At 46.5% G+C, this 18,038-nt stretch overlaps 2 protein-coding genes across 5 annotated transcripts in view; both read right to left on the bottom strand.

The window, feature by feature from the left end:
- mylka (myosin, light chain kinase a) overlaps positions 1–18,038 on the bottom strand; it is a 52,468-nt gene that overhangs the window by 23,229 nt on the left and 11,201 nt on the right. For 2 of the 4 annotated variants that reach the window (XM_071472646.1, XM_071472648.1), the window contains 11 exons: positions 17,876–17,946; positions 17,109–17,209; positions 16,060–16,269; positions 15,838–15,963; positions 13,576–13,731; positions 8,343–8,474; positions 7,143–7,340; positions 6,857–7,064; positions 6,699–6,743; positions 5,931–6,032; positions 3,527–4,461 (listed from right to left, as the gene is read on the bottom strand). In XM_071472646.1, coding sequence (XP_071328747.1) covers positions 3,527–4,461; positions 5,931–6,032; positions 6,699–6,743; positions 6,857–7,064; positions 7,143–7,340; positions 8,343–8,474; positions 13,576–13,731; positions 15,838–15,963; positions 16,060–16,269; positions 17,109–17,209; positions 17,876–17,946 — 2,284 coding nt within the window. Of the gene's footprint in view, positions 1–3,526; positions 4,462–5,930; positions 6,033–6,698; positions 6,744–6,856; positions 7,065–7,142; positions 7,341–8,342; positions 8,475–13,575; positions 13,732–15,837; positions 15,964–16,059; positions 16,270–17,108; positions 17,210–17,712; positions 17,735–17,875; positions 17,947–18,038 lie in introns of those variants that run through there. The other 2 variants (XM_071472649.1, XM_071472647.1) reach the window with 2 other exon arrangements.
- Positions 1,101–2,652, bottom strand: LOC139615000 (uncharacterized). The gene is made up of 5 exons (XM_071472749.1): positions 2,589–2,652; positions 2,214–2,408; positions 1,721–2,069; positions 1,551–1,644; positions 1,101–1,513 (listed from the first exon to the last, which is right to left on the bottom strand). The coding sequence occupies exons 1-5, from the start codon at positions 2,650–2,652 to the stop codon at positions 1,145–1,147; spliced, it is 1,071 nt and encodes a 356-aa protein (XP_071328850.1). The 3' UTR covers positions 1,101–1,144.

Raw genomic sequence — 18,038 nt, 5'->3', positions numbered from 1 at the left:
AAGAAAAATCAGAATGAATCATTTTAACAACAACAACATCACCACTGTTTGTGTCCTGTGAGACTGCAGCTGTCTGAGGGCATCTCAGTGACCTCTGACCTTTAACATGTGTCAAGAGTCCACACACAGAGCTGGATCAGGGGCTGTCCTGCAGACTGAAATAATAGAAGGGAGGATTACTGCTGTCTGACACACACACGCACGCACAGACACACACACAGACACACAAACACACACACACACACACACAGACACACACGCACAGACACACACACACACGCAGGGAATCCTCAGGCCATGCCCTCATTTGTTCATAAACACACACATGTATGTTCAGATATAGCAGCAGGTCTTGACTCTGCACCAGGGAGCTATTAGGAAATCACTGTGTGTGTTTCTATCTTTGTGAGGACTTTCTGGCCGTTTGAGAGCAGAGTTAAAGGAACGATCCAGGACCAGGATCACCTGCATCACTCCCAGTCAGCTAATGTAGCACCATGCAGTGGGCAGTTTGATCCATTATTAAAGGGCGACTTCTGAAGACTTGTACTGTTCTCTGTGTGTTTTATGATGTAACGTGAGACTGATGTGAAAGTTTTATATCAGTCCTCCTGACTCAAGCATCTGTATCCAAACAACACAACCTGGAGCTTCAGATTTACACTCTGACCTTTAATAACTGTACAACACACACACACACTAGTTTCACTGTGGAGTCTCCTGGATCAGTCCTGTCTCATGTTTCTATAGAAGTGAAACATTTTTTGCTGTTTTGTAAAATTGTGACCAACATATTGTTTATAAACATCATGAAGAAATGTTGGTGATTTTTTGTATTAGACAAGTCACAGTCACGTTGATACTGAAGAAATCAGGAAATGTTCACAGACAACACGTTTGTTTTCAACCATAATGTCTGATCTCACAGAACAACCTCCACCTGTAGAGACTCCAGCTTCATTAAACTGTTCATGGTTCTGTTCTGAACTAAAGAGCTGCTGTTGTCCGAACCACAGACCTGGTCTCTGGATGTGAGCCTGAACCTGGTCTCTGGATGTGAACCCGGTCTCCGGATGTGATACTGAACCTGGTCACTGGATGTGAACCTGAACCTGGTCTCTGGATGTGAGCCTGAACCTGGTCTTTAGATGTGAACCTGGTCTCTGGATGTGAACCTGAACCTGGTCTCTGGATGTGAACCTGGTCTCTGGATGTGAACCTGAACCTGGTCTCTGGATTTGAACCTGGTCTCTGGATGTGAACCTGGTCTCTGGATGTGAGCCTGAACCTGGTCTCTGGATGTGAACCTGGTCTCTGGATGTGAACCTGGTTTCTGGATGTGAACCTGAACCTGGTCACTGGATGTGAACCTGGTCTCTGGATGTGAACCTGAACCTGATCTCTGGATGTGAACCTGAACCTGGTCTCCGGATGTGAACCTGGTCTCTGGATGTGACCCTGGTCTCTGGTCAGAACCTGGTCTCTGGATGTGAACCTGGTCTCTGGTCAGAACCTGGTCTCTGGATGTGAACCTGGTCTCTGGTCAGAACCTGAACCTGGTCTCTGAATATGAACCTGAACTTGGTGTCTGCTTCTGAACCTGAACCTGGTCTCTGGATGTGAACCTGGTCTCTAGATGTGACCCTGGTCTCCGGATGTGAACCTGGTCTCTAGATGTGACCCTGGTCTCTGGATGTGACCCTGGTCTCCGGATGTGAACCTGGTCTCTAGATGTGACCCTGGTCTCTGGTCAGAACCTGGTCTCTGGATGTGAACCTGGTCTCTGGTCAGAACCTGAACCTGGTCTCTGAATATGAACCTGAACTTGGTCTCTGCTTCTGAACCTGAACCTGGTCTCTGGATGTGAACCTGGTCTCTAGATGTGACCCTGGTCTCTAGATGTGACCCTGGTCTCTGGTCAGAACCTGGTCTCTGGATGTGAACCTGGTCTCTGGATGTGAGCCTGAACCTGGTCTCTAGATGTGACCCTGGTCTCTGGTCAGAACCTGGTCTCTGGATGTGAACCTGGTCTCTGGATGTGAGCCTGAACCTGGTCTCTAGATGTGAACCTGGTCTCTGGATGTGAGCCTGAACCTGGTCTCTAGATGTGACCCTGGTCTCTGGTCAGAACCTGGTCTCTGGATGTGAACCTGGTCTCTGGATGTGAGCCTGAACCTGGTCTCTAGATGTGAACCTGGTCTCTGGATGTGAACCTGGTCTCTGGATGTGAACCTGGTTTCTGGATGTGAACCTGAACCTGGTCACTGGATGTGAACCTGAACCTGATCTCTGGATGTGAACCTGGTTTCTGGATGTGAAGCTGAACCTGGTCTCCGGATGTGAACCTGGTCTCTGGATGTGACCCTGGTCTCTGGTCAGAACCTGGTCTCTGGATGTGAACCTGGTTTCTGGTCAGAACCCGAACCTGGTCTCTGAATATGAACCTGAACTTGGTCTCTGCTTCTGAACCTGAACCTGGTCTCTGGATGTGAACCTGAACCTGGTCTCTGGATGTGACCCTGGTCTCTGGATGTGAACCTGAACCTAGTCTCTGGATGTGACCCTGGTCTCTGGATGTGAACCTGAACCTGGTCTCTGGATGTGAACCTGAACCTGGATGTGAACCTGAACCTGGTCTCTGGTCTCACTCATATGAACTCATCTATTTATCTGACTGAAGCTTTTTAAATGACACTGTCACAGTGTTTGTGTTTGTTCAGAAGAGAAGCACCGATCTACACTGAGGTCGACTGTCATTTAAAGCAACACAGGTTTAGGTTTCACACCTAATACAACAAGAACTGTTTTGTCTTGTATCATTTCAACTAAACTATTAATTCTAAGGGAAAAGGTCTGAATGAATAATAACACAGTGTGATGTAGCTGATCTAAGTGTTTATCAATGCGTAAAAACACATCAAATATGTTTTCACAGGAAACGTTAATAAACATAAACACCTGAACACATGATACACACATATATGATTATAACCACATTATGGTCTGTTATAAACCAGTTATTACATTTTCGGTTGGACAAAACAACCCATTTGGATGTTTTTAATATTTTCTGATATTTTGGACTAAATGATGAAACAATGACAATCTGTCCCTTTAACTGACACATGGAGCAAAGAACTGAGATTTCTCTCTGAGGGTGAAGTGAATGATTCAGTGTCCTCACAAGTGATGTTAACAAGAGAGAGAGAGAGTGTGTGTGTGTGTCCTCTGTAAAGTGATCTGTTCCCATATGAAATACCAGTAATAGTCTGTTGGCGCTGTCACACTTCACTTCCTGCCTCTGTTTCTATTGTTTCAGATCTGTTTCTATTATTAGAGTCTCAACAGTTGCTTCAACACCATCACCTCTTCATGCTGACTCCTTCAGTCAAACTCACACAACTTTATTGTCAGTCTCTAGTGGACAATCTGAAGGTTTACATACCAAACGTTCAAATCACTGAGCAGGTGTGTGTGTGTGTATGTGTGTATGTGTGTGTGTGTGTGTCTGTTTGTGACCTCTGACCTTCGTTGGCGAGGATGATGAACTTGGATGGCTTAATGACCTTCCCATCCAGCGTCCAGGTGACGTTGATGACTGCCGGGTCAGAGGTGGCGGCGGCGAGGCGGCACTGCAGCCGGAGCCGCTGCCCGTCCACCACCGTCACATCGCTCAGCTTCTCCACGAACTCTGGCACCTTCCCTCCTCCGCCTCCTCCGCCTCCTCCACCTCCTCCGCCTCCTCCGCTCTTCTTCTCATTAATCCCTCCGTCCACACAGTTGTTCACCGCTGTCTTCCCGCTCTCTCCATTCTTCTCGGGACTCGTCGGTTTCTTCTTGTTGGCGAGGACGGAACGGAAGTCTGCGGCGTTCTTTCCAGGTGCCTCGGCTGGTTTGTTGCCGTTGCCGGCAGCAGCACCCTTCTTCCCCAGCACAGCACGGAAGTCGACCTGCTGTGGTGAGTTCACCTTGCGCTCCTCCTCTGCCTTGGGTTTGATGCCCTTGAGGTTGGCCTTAAAATCCATCTGGTGGTGGTGGTGGTGCTCGGCGGTGGCGGTGGCGAGGCCGGCCTCCCTCGGCTCCTCTGCCTGGTTGTTTTTGGCGTGAAAACCTCTGCGTCCCAGTAGAGAGCGGAAGTCCAGCTGCTGTGCCTCCCTCTGTCGCAGCTCCTCTTCACCACGCTCCCTGGTTTCTACACAGTGCTTGAGGAGGCCTCGGGGAGCGGTGGCAGTGGTGGCGGCTGAGTCCTGGTCGCCCTCCTTCTTCCTCTTCTCCTCCTTGTACAGGTGCAGGAGTGGCTGGTTCTCCTTCTGCTCCTGGTTGGCCTCCTGCCACTGCCGACTGACACCACCGCTGCTGCTGCCTCTCTGCTCCACGCCTCCTCCTCCACTGGCACCTCCTCTCAGCACCGCGGTCCCACCAGCTGCTCCTGCTCCTCCTCTTCCTCCTGCTGCTGCAGGGCTGGGCAACCGAGCATAGAGACAGATGGAGCGAAAGAGAGGGAGAGAATAAACAGGGCTGAGTTAAAGCCCCCCTGGAACAAGAGAACAAGCTCCCTCCCCCTTACATCTGGGGAGAGGGGGGAGGAGGGGAGGAAATGGACCTCAACTCAAAATGTCCATGTTACATCACAAGTGACTCGACTGCCCTTATAAGGGCATACACCCAAGACTCACACACACACACACACACAGATGTAAACACAAATGAAACTGGACTCTGAGGACACACTCCTCCTTCCTCTGAGTTCACTTAATTCCCAGTTGTCCCAGTTACTTTATATGACTGGGAGTTCATTTTTCCCAGTCTGCACACATTTTCATTCAGTTTCGTTTCTTTATTCTGTCATTTTGTTTTAAAGGTTTTGTTTCTGACAGTAACAAAGAAGTAAACTAAGAGAGAGAGAGAGAGGGCGGGGGGGGGGGGGGGGGGGGGTTACTGGCTCTGATTGGTTTGGTTGATATGGACGGATTAGAGAAGCTTTAGGGAATTTCTGGATATAGGACAGACAGACAGATGGATAGATGGATGGATGGACAGAGTGATGGGTGGGAGAAAACAGAGGGGTGGAGGGCTGGGAATAAAGTGAGTGGATGAGGATCAGTGGAGGGAGAGAGATAAACTTGAGGGTGGAGACGTGATGAGAGGATGAACACCGATGATCTGGTCTCAGCTCCGGGATCATCAGATGCTGAGAGAGAAGTCAGTCAACCTGGTGGAGAGAAATGAGACCAGACCCTCGTGGTCAGTGGACTGGGTCTGAGCATCTCTGTGGGGCAGAACCATAGACAGGGTGATGGGGGTCCAACCCTCAGAGAGGCCTGCAGTCCTGTCTGGTCTGAACCGACAGACGTTAATGATGGTTACAACACGCAGTCCATTATACCTGCTGTGTATGACCGGTCTGAGTCTCCATGCTGACCAGGTACCGTACACCTGGGGAGGTGAGGCACCAGGTTCACTGTGGGAGGAAGACCAGCAGGCAGAGCGATGAGATGGGTTCCGGTCTTCATGTCGACACCAGTTTGACACCTGTGTCAACACTGATCCGGAGCAGGTAGACCTGTTCATGTCAGAGGTGTTTCCTCTTTCAGCCCTGCTGCAGCACACACTGCTCAGGGTGGTCTGAGGACCAGGAGAAAGAGTTCAGATCTCAATCTGATCGAGTGTCTGGGGGATGTTCTGGAACAAGTCTGATCCACATCCACAGGATCTGCTGCTGAGGTCTTGGTCTCAGACTCCACAAGGACCTTCAGAGGTCTGCAGAGTCCACGTTTCTGCAGGTCATGGAGGACCAGTACCTGAGGCAGGTGGTCCTGATGTTCTGGCTCAACAGAGTCTGATCCTGAAACTTATGATGCTGCAGTGAAACATTAAAACATGAGAAATAAAAAGACATCAGATCTGACCTCAGGTGGATCAAGTCTCACCTGGTGTCCTCTCCAGCTCGTCCTCCTCGTCCTCGCGTCCTGTCTGTCTCTCCGTCAGTCACAGACAGACAGGCCACAGCAACGCACTCCCCAACAGAGTTCCTGACAGACAGACAGACAGACAGAGAGAGAGAGAGAGAGACAGACAGAGAGTCAGACAGGCAGAGAGAGAGACAGAGACAGAGACAGACAGACAGAGAGAGAGAGAGAGAGAGACAGACAGACAGAGTCAAACAGGCAGAGAGAGAGACAGACAGACAGACAGACAGACAGACAGACAGACAGGCAGAGAGACAGAGAGTCAGACAGACAGAGAGGCAGACAGACAGTTTCTGACATGCAGGTATCTCCTCAGACTGCACACAGCTGTGACCTCCTGATGACCCACATATGGGGGTAGAAGAAGAAAGGTCTGCTGAGTAAATGTGATGATGCACAAAGACTGAGCTGCCTGCTCATACAAGGTGACAGTGCCCGACCTTGTGCTGTTGAGTATCTCTTAACCTTTATTCTTGATAGTAAAAACTTGGATGAACTGAACAAGTGAAAACATTGTGATAAATATGATGGAGAGCTGCATTGTGGGAAGAGCTGGATGAATAGATTATGGATGGATTTATGGATGGGGGAGGGGTGGTGCTTCCTGACTTTAATCCTCACTCCATCTCCATACTGTAGAACATAGAGGATTATTTCAGCCTGTAGCTGAATGTAGATATCTACATGTACACATATAAACACATACAGCAGAGTGTGTCTGTGTCTCACCTCAGGCTGATCAGGTAGTCTCCCGCATGATGCTTCCTAACTCTCCTGAGGAAGAAGGAGGAGGATTTGTTCAGTGAATCAGATCTGGTCCTTGTTGGTCCAGGATCTAAAGGTTTAGAGAGACCTGAGACTGTCTTGTGTGGGTGTGACCTGTTGACCTGATCAGCAGTGAGATCACGTCCTCTTTCTGCAGCAGCTCGTAGTCTCCCCCTGAGGTCAGAGGTCGGCTCAGGTCTGCTCTGCTCCAGGTGTACTGGGGGAAGGGGTCTCCAGCGATGGCACACGACAGGAGGACATGTTGACCCACCACGGCGCTCACCGGTTTGGGCTTGGTGATGAACCATGGCTGGACACCGTCCTGAGGCTCTGCCAAAAACCCACAACCATAAAAAAGACCAGAACTACATTTTAAACCATAGTCTTCAGACTTTGACTGAAGTTTACCCTCCACGGTGAGCCAGGCCTGGGTGCGGTCCTCTCCGTGCTGGTTCCAGGCCTGGCAGCTGTAGGCCCCAGTGTCCTCAGGGAAAACCTCCTGGATCAGCAGAGTGCAGCGGTTCTCCTCCCTGAGGAGGTGGAAGTCCTCTGACTCTGTCACCTCCTGCCCATCATGGAGCCACACCACCTCTGGAGGGGGGTGACCTAAGGACCACAACGGCTCCAATCAATTCTCACTGATAAATAAACACAACCATCATTTGCCTCTGAAGGTGTAACAGGTTGAATAAGTCTTCCACTGAGGAGGGTTCATGTGTTTCAGCTTCATGACAAACAACATTTGTGGAGATTTGTTCATTTGATGGGAAACGGAGCTTTTCTGGTTTTATGGCCCACGTAACTGAAGACACTCTGACAGACGACGGCAGAGTAATGAAGTAATGAGTCAGTAATAACTGCAGCAGCTAAGCGTCCCACCTTCATCCAACACTGAAGGTACCAGGACGAAAACTGATGAGTGACAGCAGAGACCAACAAAACCTGATCCTCACAGCTTATATGGAGAGAACCCTCTGTGGAAAATCATTATGTAACACACACACACACACACACACACACACAAAGACACACTCTGCTGGGTTAATAACATGGAGCCCTCAGCTATAGTTCACTTCTACAGTAACTGATAATCAACTCATAACTCAAACCCAGGACATGATCCCCCCCACACACACACACACCCTGACCTTCAACAACCCCAGTAGTTCTTCACATTTTCCTGAATGTCATCTCCTTTTAAGGATCAACAGCTCTAACCTTAACCTAACCATAACCTAACCTTAACCTAACCATAACCTAACCTTAACCTAACCATAACCTAACCTTAACCTAAACTTAACCTTATCCTGACCCTAGTCTTATCTTAACCCAAACATTTAATGATTAACCTGCTGTTTGTCCAAAAAAGGAAGTCAAGTCCCTATAATGTGACTGTGATCTGATTGATGTCCCCACGACAACAGTAATACAAGTACACACACACACACACATACAGAGGAAATTAAGTTAGGATTTGTCCAGTGTAAGTGTGTCCTCATCTCATCTCCACCATCTCCCTGGAGATCTGACAGGAAATACCACTGCTCACACACACACACACACACACACACACACTCACACACACACAGACACAGAGCGTGGTCATACCCGTCAGCTCCACCGTCATGGTGACTCTGCTGCCATCCATCACCTTCAGGTCAGTCAGCCGGCGGATGAAGCATGGAGCCTCAAACAGCCCTCTGACCTCTGTGACCTCTGACCCACGACTCTGCAGTCTGCCTGCAACAACACAACAACATGAAGAAAATCAAAGACCACGTTTTTCCTCTTGTGTGCTCTCTGTACTTCAGGGGGTTTGACAGCACTTCATCAGTTCTGAATCCTTATTCAGTCTCACTGTTTGTCACAAACTGAAGTTATAAATAAAGATTCAGTTCAGACCTGTGATCAGCTGCAGCTGCTGAGTAGAAGCAGATCTGAAATATCGATTATTGATTGATATTGACTGTTGTGAAATAACAGCTGGAACAAACTGACTTTTACACTTGATTTTCAAAAACTTCTTGATCCAGCTCCTGGAACTCCTGATCCAGAACTCTGAGATGCCCAAAGCTGCAGTTCCTCTAATGACCACTAGAGTCTGGCTCCAGCAGTGAGTCAGTCCCCAGAGACTCCCATGTTCAAATGTCCAACTTTACAGCAGAAAGAAACATGTTTACAGCCTGGTACAGAAACTGTTCTGGTCTCTAGAGATCATTTCCTCCTTCATGACGACTGTACAGCTGAATTTTATACAACTCACCTGTTTACATTTTATTAAGGACTGAAGTGATGGAGAATTGAGGGCGTGGCCTCTTTGAGTGACAGGTGGGTGAGCGTATGTTTGACAGAAACAAACTCCACCCACGCCCCACCTCTTTGACCATTTTTGGATTAGAAACCTGCGGGTGACGTCAAAGAGGCTCCACCCATCTTTATTGTGTGTTCAACGAGCTGCAATCAGCTGATCATTTCTCTATCAAGACAAATTTTACAGAACGATGTTACAGAGTGATCTGTCTTTACTCACAAACAATCTTTGGCAGAGTCCAGTCAGTGGTTTGGAGAGTTCATTAACCAACAGACTGAAGCTTCACATCAATTAACATTAATTATCTACAGCTGGTATAATTTACTGAGGCTGACGTCACCTGCAGGGTCTCTACAGAAAATCTCAGACAGATTAAAGGTCCAATAAGAGGTTCATTAGTGTCAGAGCCGAATGAATCCAGGTTTTTGTCGACCAGGAACTAGAACCAAAAATTAACCAATATGGAACCAGCTGAGAACTGAACCTGGTTATAACAAAAGAGACAACAGGTCAAATTTCAGTGTTTCAGAAAGTTGTAGTGTGTTCTGAGGGTGTGGGGCAGTCATCACTGAAGATGTGCTTTAATGTGTTTAACAATAACAACAACGTGAGAGAAGAGTTTGGATTGCCCCCCATTCGTTCAAGGCAATCCAAACTCTTCTCTCACGTTGTCCCCCATTGGTGGAACGCACTACCACTTCCTACCAGAGCAGGGGCGTCCCTCTCCACCTTTAAAAGACTCCTGAAGACCCAGCTCTTCAGAGAGCACCTTCTCTCCTAGCACTACATGACAAATCTACACTTAAAGAATCGTCACTAGCACTTATTGCTGCGCAAACACTTCTCATCGCACTTAACCTTGATTGTTCCCCTTTCTGTAAGTCGCTTTGGATAAAAGCGTCTGCTAAATGACTAAATGACTAAATGAAATGAAATGAAACAATAACAATAAGACTGCCAGTCCACTGTACTGTCTGTGCTGGGCGATGGACATATTCTGTCCTGTCACGCTGCTGCAGCGTTACCTCAGCTGCTAAACTCACCAACTCTTGTTATTTTTGTTGGCTGAATGTGTTTGTCTGATAATGGATGTTTTCTTGCTCTCAGGTCTCTCTCAGTCCTGATTTAATAAAAATATACAATATAAAGATCTGCAAGGTTTTATGCATTTAGTGTTAGTGTCTGCAGAAAATCTTACACTGACCACAAAGTCATCTTTGTTGTTTAGATAGAGAGTTGGTGTGTACATTAACTCATAATACACACACAGAGACAGTGGGTGTGAGCGTGTGTGTGTGTCCTCTCTCTGGCATGTCTGATATGTACACAGAACAAAGCCTGTTTAACACACACAAACACACACTCTCTTACAAAGCAGACATACTGTATATTTCATACTCACATGCACACGTTAAAACACACACACACACACACACACATACACATAAACACACACACGTGTCAGTGTCAGATGTTGGAAGAGAGGGAAAAGGAAATCCAAACGCCATATATGGAAAAGGACGAGTGAGGATCAGACTGATGACCTCTCTCTCCAACACACACACACACACACACACACACACACACACACACACACACCCCTCCTCTGCTTTGAGAAGCGTCACTATTTGGCCAAAAGTATGTGGACAGCACAGATCTCTCTCTCTCTCTCTCTCTCTCTCTCTCTCTCTCTCTCTCTCTCTCTCTCTCTCTCTCTCTCTCTCTCTCTCTCTCTCTCTCTCTCTCTCTCTCTCTCTCTCTCTCTCTCTCTCTCTCTCTCTCTCTCTCTCTCTGCGATGAAACACCTCTGGAGGAGGTCTGAGACTCAGTCCAGATGTTGAAAAGGTGTAAATGCTCCTGTGTGGATATGTCCACTCACTGTCTGACTGTCTTATGTATACATGATCTGTCTCCTCTGTCCTCGTGAGAACGGTTGTCCTTCATAAGATTCATTCATGTGTTTTATCTTAGAAATTACTGTATGTTCATATACACCTCATCTGAAACAGCAGATAAAGGACATGTGATCATGTTTTCTATTAATGAGATGGGGAAATGTTCATTTACACAGATGAGCCAAACATCATGACCACCTTCCACCTGCTACCTGAGATCAGTGAACAGTCAGAGTCACAGCTAGTTAGACATGTTAGGGTGTTAGAGGAGTTAGGAGAGGAGGCGCTCTCTGAAGAGAGGAGTCTTCAACAGGGACTCCTGCTCTGAGAGACTTCAGGAGCTGGTTCCACCATCAGGGAACCACAGACCAGAACAGTCTGGACTGAGACTGTCTGTGTGCAGGATGGTGATGACAGACCACATTCATCAGAGGAACACAGTGGAGGAGAAGCAGCATCAGGCTGAAGCACTGGGCTCAGACCCAGAGTCTCTCTGAAGGCAGCATCAGAGACTGGATCTGGTTCAGGGTCGGGGAGTTGGTGGAGGTCAGACCAGATGAGCTGCTGCATCTGGACCATCTGTCAGTTTCACTGTGAGTGAAGGGAGGTCTGTCAGAAGAGGTGAGAGAGAACCAGGACCTGGACCAGGATCTGGATGGAGGACTGAGTCAGGTAAGATCTGATTTATCTGATGTTATAGAACAAAGAGTCAGGACCTGGAGACAGAGACAGTCTGGTCAGAGGAGGAGAGCTGGTCCACGCATAACCAGATCCAAGGAAGTCGTGTACATTACAAAGAGGAGGGGCCCCAGTACCAATCCTTGGTGCACTCCTGTGGGGAGGTGATGGGATCGGGACCTTTGTCATCTGATGTTTTTGTGTGTTGACATGAAGTCTTCTTCGTCTGTCAGGGTTAGAGTGAGGCCAACTCATGATTTAACTCCAAGGACTTGCCCAGAAGTAGCCACTGGTTTAAAGTGACCAGTTGACCTTTCTGACATACAAGTGGTCATGTGATCCATTGTTAATACAAAAATACTGATAACAGCCACACTAACAGAAACGTGAATGACTGATGTAAACAAAGAGAAACTGACTCTTCTCACAAACTTTATTGTCCACACATGGACATCTGACTCTCTAAAGGTCAAGTGTGTCCGTCTGTGGGAATCTTCTGATATTTCACTGTGTGTGTGTGTTATCTGTTGTCTCAGTCAGGGGATTTCCTGCTGCAGGAGGGTTTTCTGATTTTCCTTATAAAGCTGTGATGATGGTTTCTGTTTGACACGCTGATTAATGATCGAGTGTGATTCTGCTAATGAGTCTCATCCTGGTCTGGATCAGATTGAAATCTGGTTCTGCATTTGGCCGTATGCATGATGAAGACCAGAGTCCTGGGTGAGGCCTGTGATGTGTACAGACTGACGTTCCTGTAACCATTAACCTTCAGCTCATTTGATGGTGGCTGTTGAAAACACAGTACATGTACGTATTAATGATTCTGAAGTATTCTCCACCGTGACTCCGCTGAAGAACCGGTCCTGTCTACAGAAACGAACAGGTCAACATTCCCACACGTTCTCCATCTAAATCACTGAGTATACTGAACTCTGTCATGACTTCTGTTTCTTCATCACTCCAAAAGTGAGACGCTTTCTCTGCAGCCTCTGTTTGTGTTTCTGTTACAGCACCTGCACAGGTAGACAGCAGCATTCAAAGACCTGGATTAGATTTAAACGTGCAACAGTGTCCCCGTTTCTCTCACAGAGCTCCAACTGATATATTCAAGGGGCAGAATAAAAAAGAGACTGAAACTTGTTTAAAGGTGATTGTGGATGTGAACTTCTGTTTGAGAGCCATTAATCATTAGTCAGCATGTGGACACATTTCACAGCCTGCTCCCAGTCTCAGCTTCCACGAGACGAGAGCACTGGAAACCCTGCCAGAGGAGAGAACTTCACACCAAGACCTGCCTACAGAGGCTTGGTGTGTGTGTGTGTGTGTGTGTGTGTGTGTGTTCATGGCAAAATATGGTCCTGGAAACACCTACTGCAGCAGGAACTACCACAGAGATGTTTTCTGAGTACTTGTAGAGTCTGCCACCACAATAGTGTCAAAGACTGTAAGATACAGTCATGAACTTTACAGTTGTGTAGTTGAGATCAAAATAATGTAGTAATGACCACTGAGTACTTGTGTAATAATGGTGTAATAATGCAGCAGTGACCACTGAGTACTTGTGTAATAATGGTGTAATAATGCAGCAGTGACCACTGAGTCCTTGTGTAATACTCATGTAATAATGCAGTAGCGCCTGCTGAGAACTCAGGGCCCTGAACATCAACGTGCTGACAGCGTCACTGCTGTGATTGCACTTACACAGAGCTTTTCTGGTCTAACTGACCACTCAAACCACTTTACAATACTCACAACATCACCCATTCACTCACACATTCATGCATCACACACACTCGAGCACTGATGGGTCGGCCATCAGGGGCAATGTGCGGTTCAGTATCTTGCTCAAGGACACTTCGACACAGCCCGGAGGAGCTGGGGATTGAACCACCAACCTTCTAATTAATGGACGACCCAATCACAAGGTGGTCTATCTGCTAAGTGAATGACCTCTGACCTTTGACCTGGACTCGGGCGCTGCTCTCCACTCTGCCATGGCTGTTCTCGGCCACACACACATACACGCCTTCATCACACCGTGATGCCTTCTGGATGCTTAGCGTGGCCACACCCCCGACGTATGAGGCCCGAGCCCCGGCTGGATGAGGGCGCTCTGATGGAGGAGGAAGTGACATCATCACCTTCATGTTGTTGTGTTAAAGCAGCAGTAATCAATCCAACAACAAACAAAGACGACCTTCTGCATAAATCATATCATTGATAGAGATACTGAACAGTGAAGGGCCTAATATGTAGCCCTGGAGGACCCCGATGTTGGAGGGACAGATAAGTGATCACATGGGTGGAGGAGCATCCACACATCCATCAACTTAAAGATCAAACAGCGCTCACTGCTCTAACTCCACACTTCGTCCAGCCAGACATGAGGAAGAAATTCAAATGTAGCTGTTTATAAACCAGGTCTAAACTGAGGACTGCAGACCATCAGACCAACTAAGAACCTGGACTACACCATGACACATCATTATGTGAACATCATGAATCAACCTCCACCCTGAAATTCTGGAGCACTGGAAAGATTTCCCCTCCACCCAGAAAGGCACTTTAATCTGCACTGTATTCAAAGCTTCCACTATCACCGTGTGCTCCACGTCTCATCTGTCTAGGATCTATTTTCTCTGTGGATCTTCGCATTAGGAGGAGGACTGGCTCTTTTCAGACAGCAGCAAAATGTTAAACTTTCCTTTAAATCTAAAGATATTTGCCAATAAAGCACTTGTACATGACTGAAAGTCGACAATGAATGCAGATAAGTTAAAACGCCGGATAATGTTTCAGCCCTGTGACCTCACACAGTTTTATAGTCTTTATTAATGCATTAACTACATGACGACCCTGTGTGGATCCTCCACTGCTCAGATCCTCTTTAATGAAGTGTAACTGGTTTATTTTCCACTGGAGTGGCTCCTGACAGCTGAGGAACAAACATCAGCCGGTCCCCAACACACTGACATCACCACCACAACTGTGTCACTCTGAGGATTTTGGATTTCCAGCTGCAAAACATCTGGAGGAGTAGTCCCCACAAAGTGATGAACATGAGTTTTAAACACACAAACTGGATTCAACACTCAATGCCCTTCTTGGGTCGGCTTCAGCCTTTCTCTATGTGTGTGTGTGTGTGTGTGTGTGTGTGTGTGTGTGTGTGTGTGTGTGTTTTGCGTTCATTGCAGCAGCATGTTTTGTCTTTATATGGTTTCCAGCTCTCATATTTGTTTAACGGTCGTACAACACCAGAGCCCTCTCTCTCCCTCCCTCTCTCTCTCTCTCCCTCTCTGTGTCTCTCTCTCCCTCCCTCCCTCTCTCTCTCTCCCTCCCTCTCTCTCTCTCTCCCTCTCTCTCTGTTTCTACTCACTCTATTGTTTTCAGATCAGCTCTTTTTATTCTGCCGCAGTTACGTCGAAACTTTTTTCTCTTTCTTTAAACCAGCAACATTTAAAGAGACAATTTCCTTTCATCAAACTACAGAAACTGACAGACATAAAACTTTAATGAAAAAGTAAAGTGACTTGTTTCTGTCCCTTTTTCACTGAAAGTCAATCTGTGTTTTGAAAGGACTGAAAACAGTAGTTTATGGTCTCCAGATAGAAATGAGTGTAAAAGCTCAACTTCACGGCGACATGATGTTCGTTAGTAAGTTATGATGCTATAAATAAAACATATTCACTGATTAACAGAGTCCAGACGGTTAAATGAATTTTCTGCAGATTTTATTTTTCTCTCTGGTGTTTGATGTTGATGAGGATCAGTGTGAGGACGGACACGGAGCGTCTCTGCTGGAGGACAAATGAAAAACTTTAAAGTTTGTCTTCATGTAAAAAAAACAGTCAAAGACGTTTGTGGCTGAAAAACCAGTGATAGCTGAATAAAAGTCGTGTTTACACAGTGTTTGTTTTTATGTGTCATTCATGTTCCTACTCTCCCAGTTTGTTCGTGCGTGTTCAGCAGTGTGTAACCAGAGTCTGTGCTGCCCTCTGTTGGAAAACTGGAGTACAAACTGAGCTGTGACAGGACGCCCCCAGCCCAAAAGATACACCCAGCTCCAAGGAGAAACTGCTGCTTTACCTGGACTGAAATGTTTGTGTTTCCTCAAGGTGTATGTGTGTGTGTGTGTGTGTGTGTGTGTGTGTGTGTGTGTGTGTGTGTGTGTGTGTGTGTGTGTGCACTCTGCAGGTGTACAGGCGTTTCACACACTGACCGTTGAGCAGCCAGCAGACCGATGGAGCAGGTTTTCCCTCCACAGAGACCTGCAGGCTGATGGCCTGACCGTCTGTGACAGAGCAGTCCTGTAGCACACTGAGGAAGACTGGAGGACGAGACACACCTGGTGGAGGGGGGGGGGCAGACAGACAGTTAGAGACAGTTAGAGACAGACAGGTCTTACTGAGGACGGACAGACAGACAGACAGACAGGTCTTACTGTGGACACTGAGCATCCATGTTGCAGAGTCAACAGTCAGTCTCTCAGCTGTGGTCAGCTGACACCTGTAGGTCCCCTGGTCCACCTGTCTCACTCTCTCCATGGTGAGGGTCAGACGGGTACCGTCCTGTCTCTGCTGCAGACCCGGTCCCGTCCTCACCGGCCTCCCGTCCTTCAGCCAGCTCACCATGGCAATGGCAACAGACGAGACTGAGAATGGGTGAGGTGAGGGGAGGGGTCAAGGTATTTCACTTCAATTAACAGGGTGAAGAGCAGAGATGACCTCTAGAGGCTGAACATGTGGTTACACCTGATCATGTGAGTCAGGTGCATCTGAGCCTGCATGTAATCAGGTGAGAATTAATCCTAATCATTGACTGTTGTTGAAAATGTCACTAAACTCTAGTTGTGTCAGTTAATTATAACTTTAATTACTTGTAAATGATAAAAACTGAATGTGCTTTGATATGGGATTTGAATCATTTGGATTTGTTACTTAACTACTGGAATAGATCAACTGTTACTGACCCTTGGGTGTAAAACTAAACATGTGTCATGACTGTTGAATTTATCCTCTTCCACTCAGCTGTGATCTCTACCTGCATTGTGTTAGGTTAATAAATCTCATCTATTATGTTCACTTTACTGAAAAATCCAGGGTTCTGAAGAAAGTTGGCACTGATGCTCTGTTTGTTGTGTATCAGAGTTTTATTGAACCCCTGCACATTTATTTCTCCATAACACGTTCATACAAACGACTGTAGACCTTCATGTTGTCTTGATCTTAGACCTTTGATGGGACAATGAATTCAGCCTTTTTCACTCAGTTCTAACAGAACTAAATGTTTTCACTTACAAACCTTGACATCCACACAGCTGCCTGAGCTTTCAACAGTTTTTCATTTGTATTCGATTTAACAGATGTTGAGCTCACGAGTCCAGTGTGCAGGCAATACAGAAAAAAGCAGCATGAGCCATACAGTATGATACATGTGTACATATTATTTTAGATTCAAAGTTTTAAATTAAAGCTTAAAGGTTTGAATTACCTTGGCAGGTGAACGTCACCTGTCCTCCCTCTGTGGCCTCCTGGTCCAGAGGAACGGCCTCGAACCGCAGGTTGGACCCCAACACCGACCTCCTCACAGCCCTGAGAAATAGAAAAGAACTGAGCAGTCGTAGGTTCACACTTTATACTGTAAAATCAAAGAAAAACAAAACTGAGACTATTCTTATAAACAAATTAATCATTTAAGTCAATTAACAAGTAAAAATAAGGCAAAATGTCATGGATTCAGCTTCACAAATGAGAATTTGCTGTTATAAAACAAACATCTGGAGACATAAACTAGTGGACATTTTTCACTGTTAATCGATTGAGATATCAATCAGATTAATCAGTAATGAAAACAATTGTTAGTGCAAGCCCTTCATTAAAGAACAATAAATTGAGTTACAAGCACTACATACCATTATATACATTATATTAGTAACAAAGGATAAAATCTAATTAGGTAAGAGACAATGTGATAATAAAACATAAGAAAAGCAGGATATCCAAGACAGTTGTTCCTTTACCAAGAAAACATGATAATGCTAAGCTAACATTAGTTAGTGAGCTCATATTAGTTAGTGAGCTAGTTTTAGCCTTACCGTCATGTACAAATTGTAAGTGGTGGTTTAAGTTGAGTTTGGTCGCTGTTAACCGCAAATCTGCACTCTTAACTAACATTGGTTCGTCAACGATACTAGTTAGCTAACCTGCGAGTAGGTACCATTAGCTCTGTGTTTAAATAGGTCTGATGTGTTTGTGTACCTGCTGCTGTCTGAAACAGCTGCTGGCCACTGGACTGAGGCGGTCTGACCAGGACTGAGGACTGACTGGACCTGCACACAGACCAATACTGGTGGTTAATCACTATCCAGACAACGCTAACCTGCCCATCACATGACACATCACTGTTAGCTAGAGGTTAGTA

Source organism: Trachinotus anak, unplaced genomic scaffold (assembly GCF_046630095.1).
Source record: "Trachinotus anak isolate AG129_WGS33_773 ecotype Australia unplaced genomic scaffold, CSIRO_AGI_Tana_v1 ptg000039l, whole genome shotgun sequence".
Lineage (NCBI taxonomy): Eukaryota > Metazoa > Chordata > Actinopteri > Carangiformes > Carangidae > Trachinotus > Trachinotus anak.
This window is presented reverse-complemented; position numbering and strand designations above follow the sequence as displayed.

Coding starts and splice junctions, on each gene's coding strand:
- LOC139615000 (XM_071472749.1), bottom strand. CDS start 2,652: ATGAGTGAGACCAGAGACCAGGTTCAGGTTCACATCCAGGTTCAGGTT. Junction 2,070..2,213: donor GGTTCACATCCAGAGACCAG/GTTCACATCCAG, acceptor TCCAGAGACCAG/GTTCACATCTAGAGACCAGG. Junction 1,645..1,720: donor GGGTCACATCTAGAGACCAG/GTTCACATCCGG, acceptor TCCGGAGACCAG/GGTCACATCTAGAGACCAGG.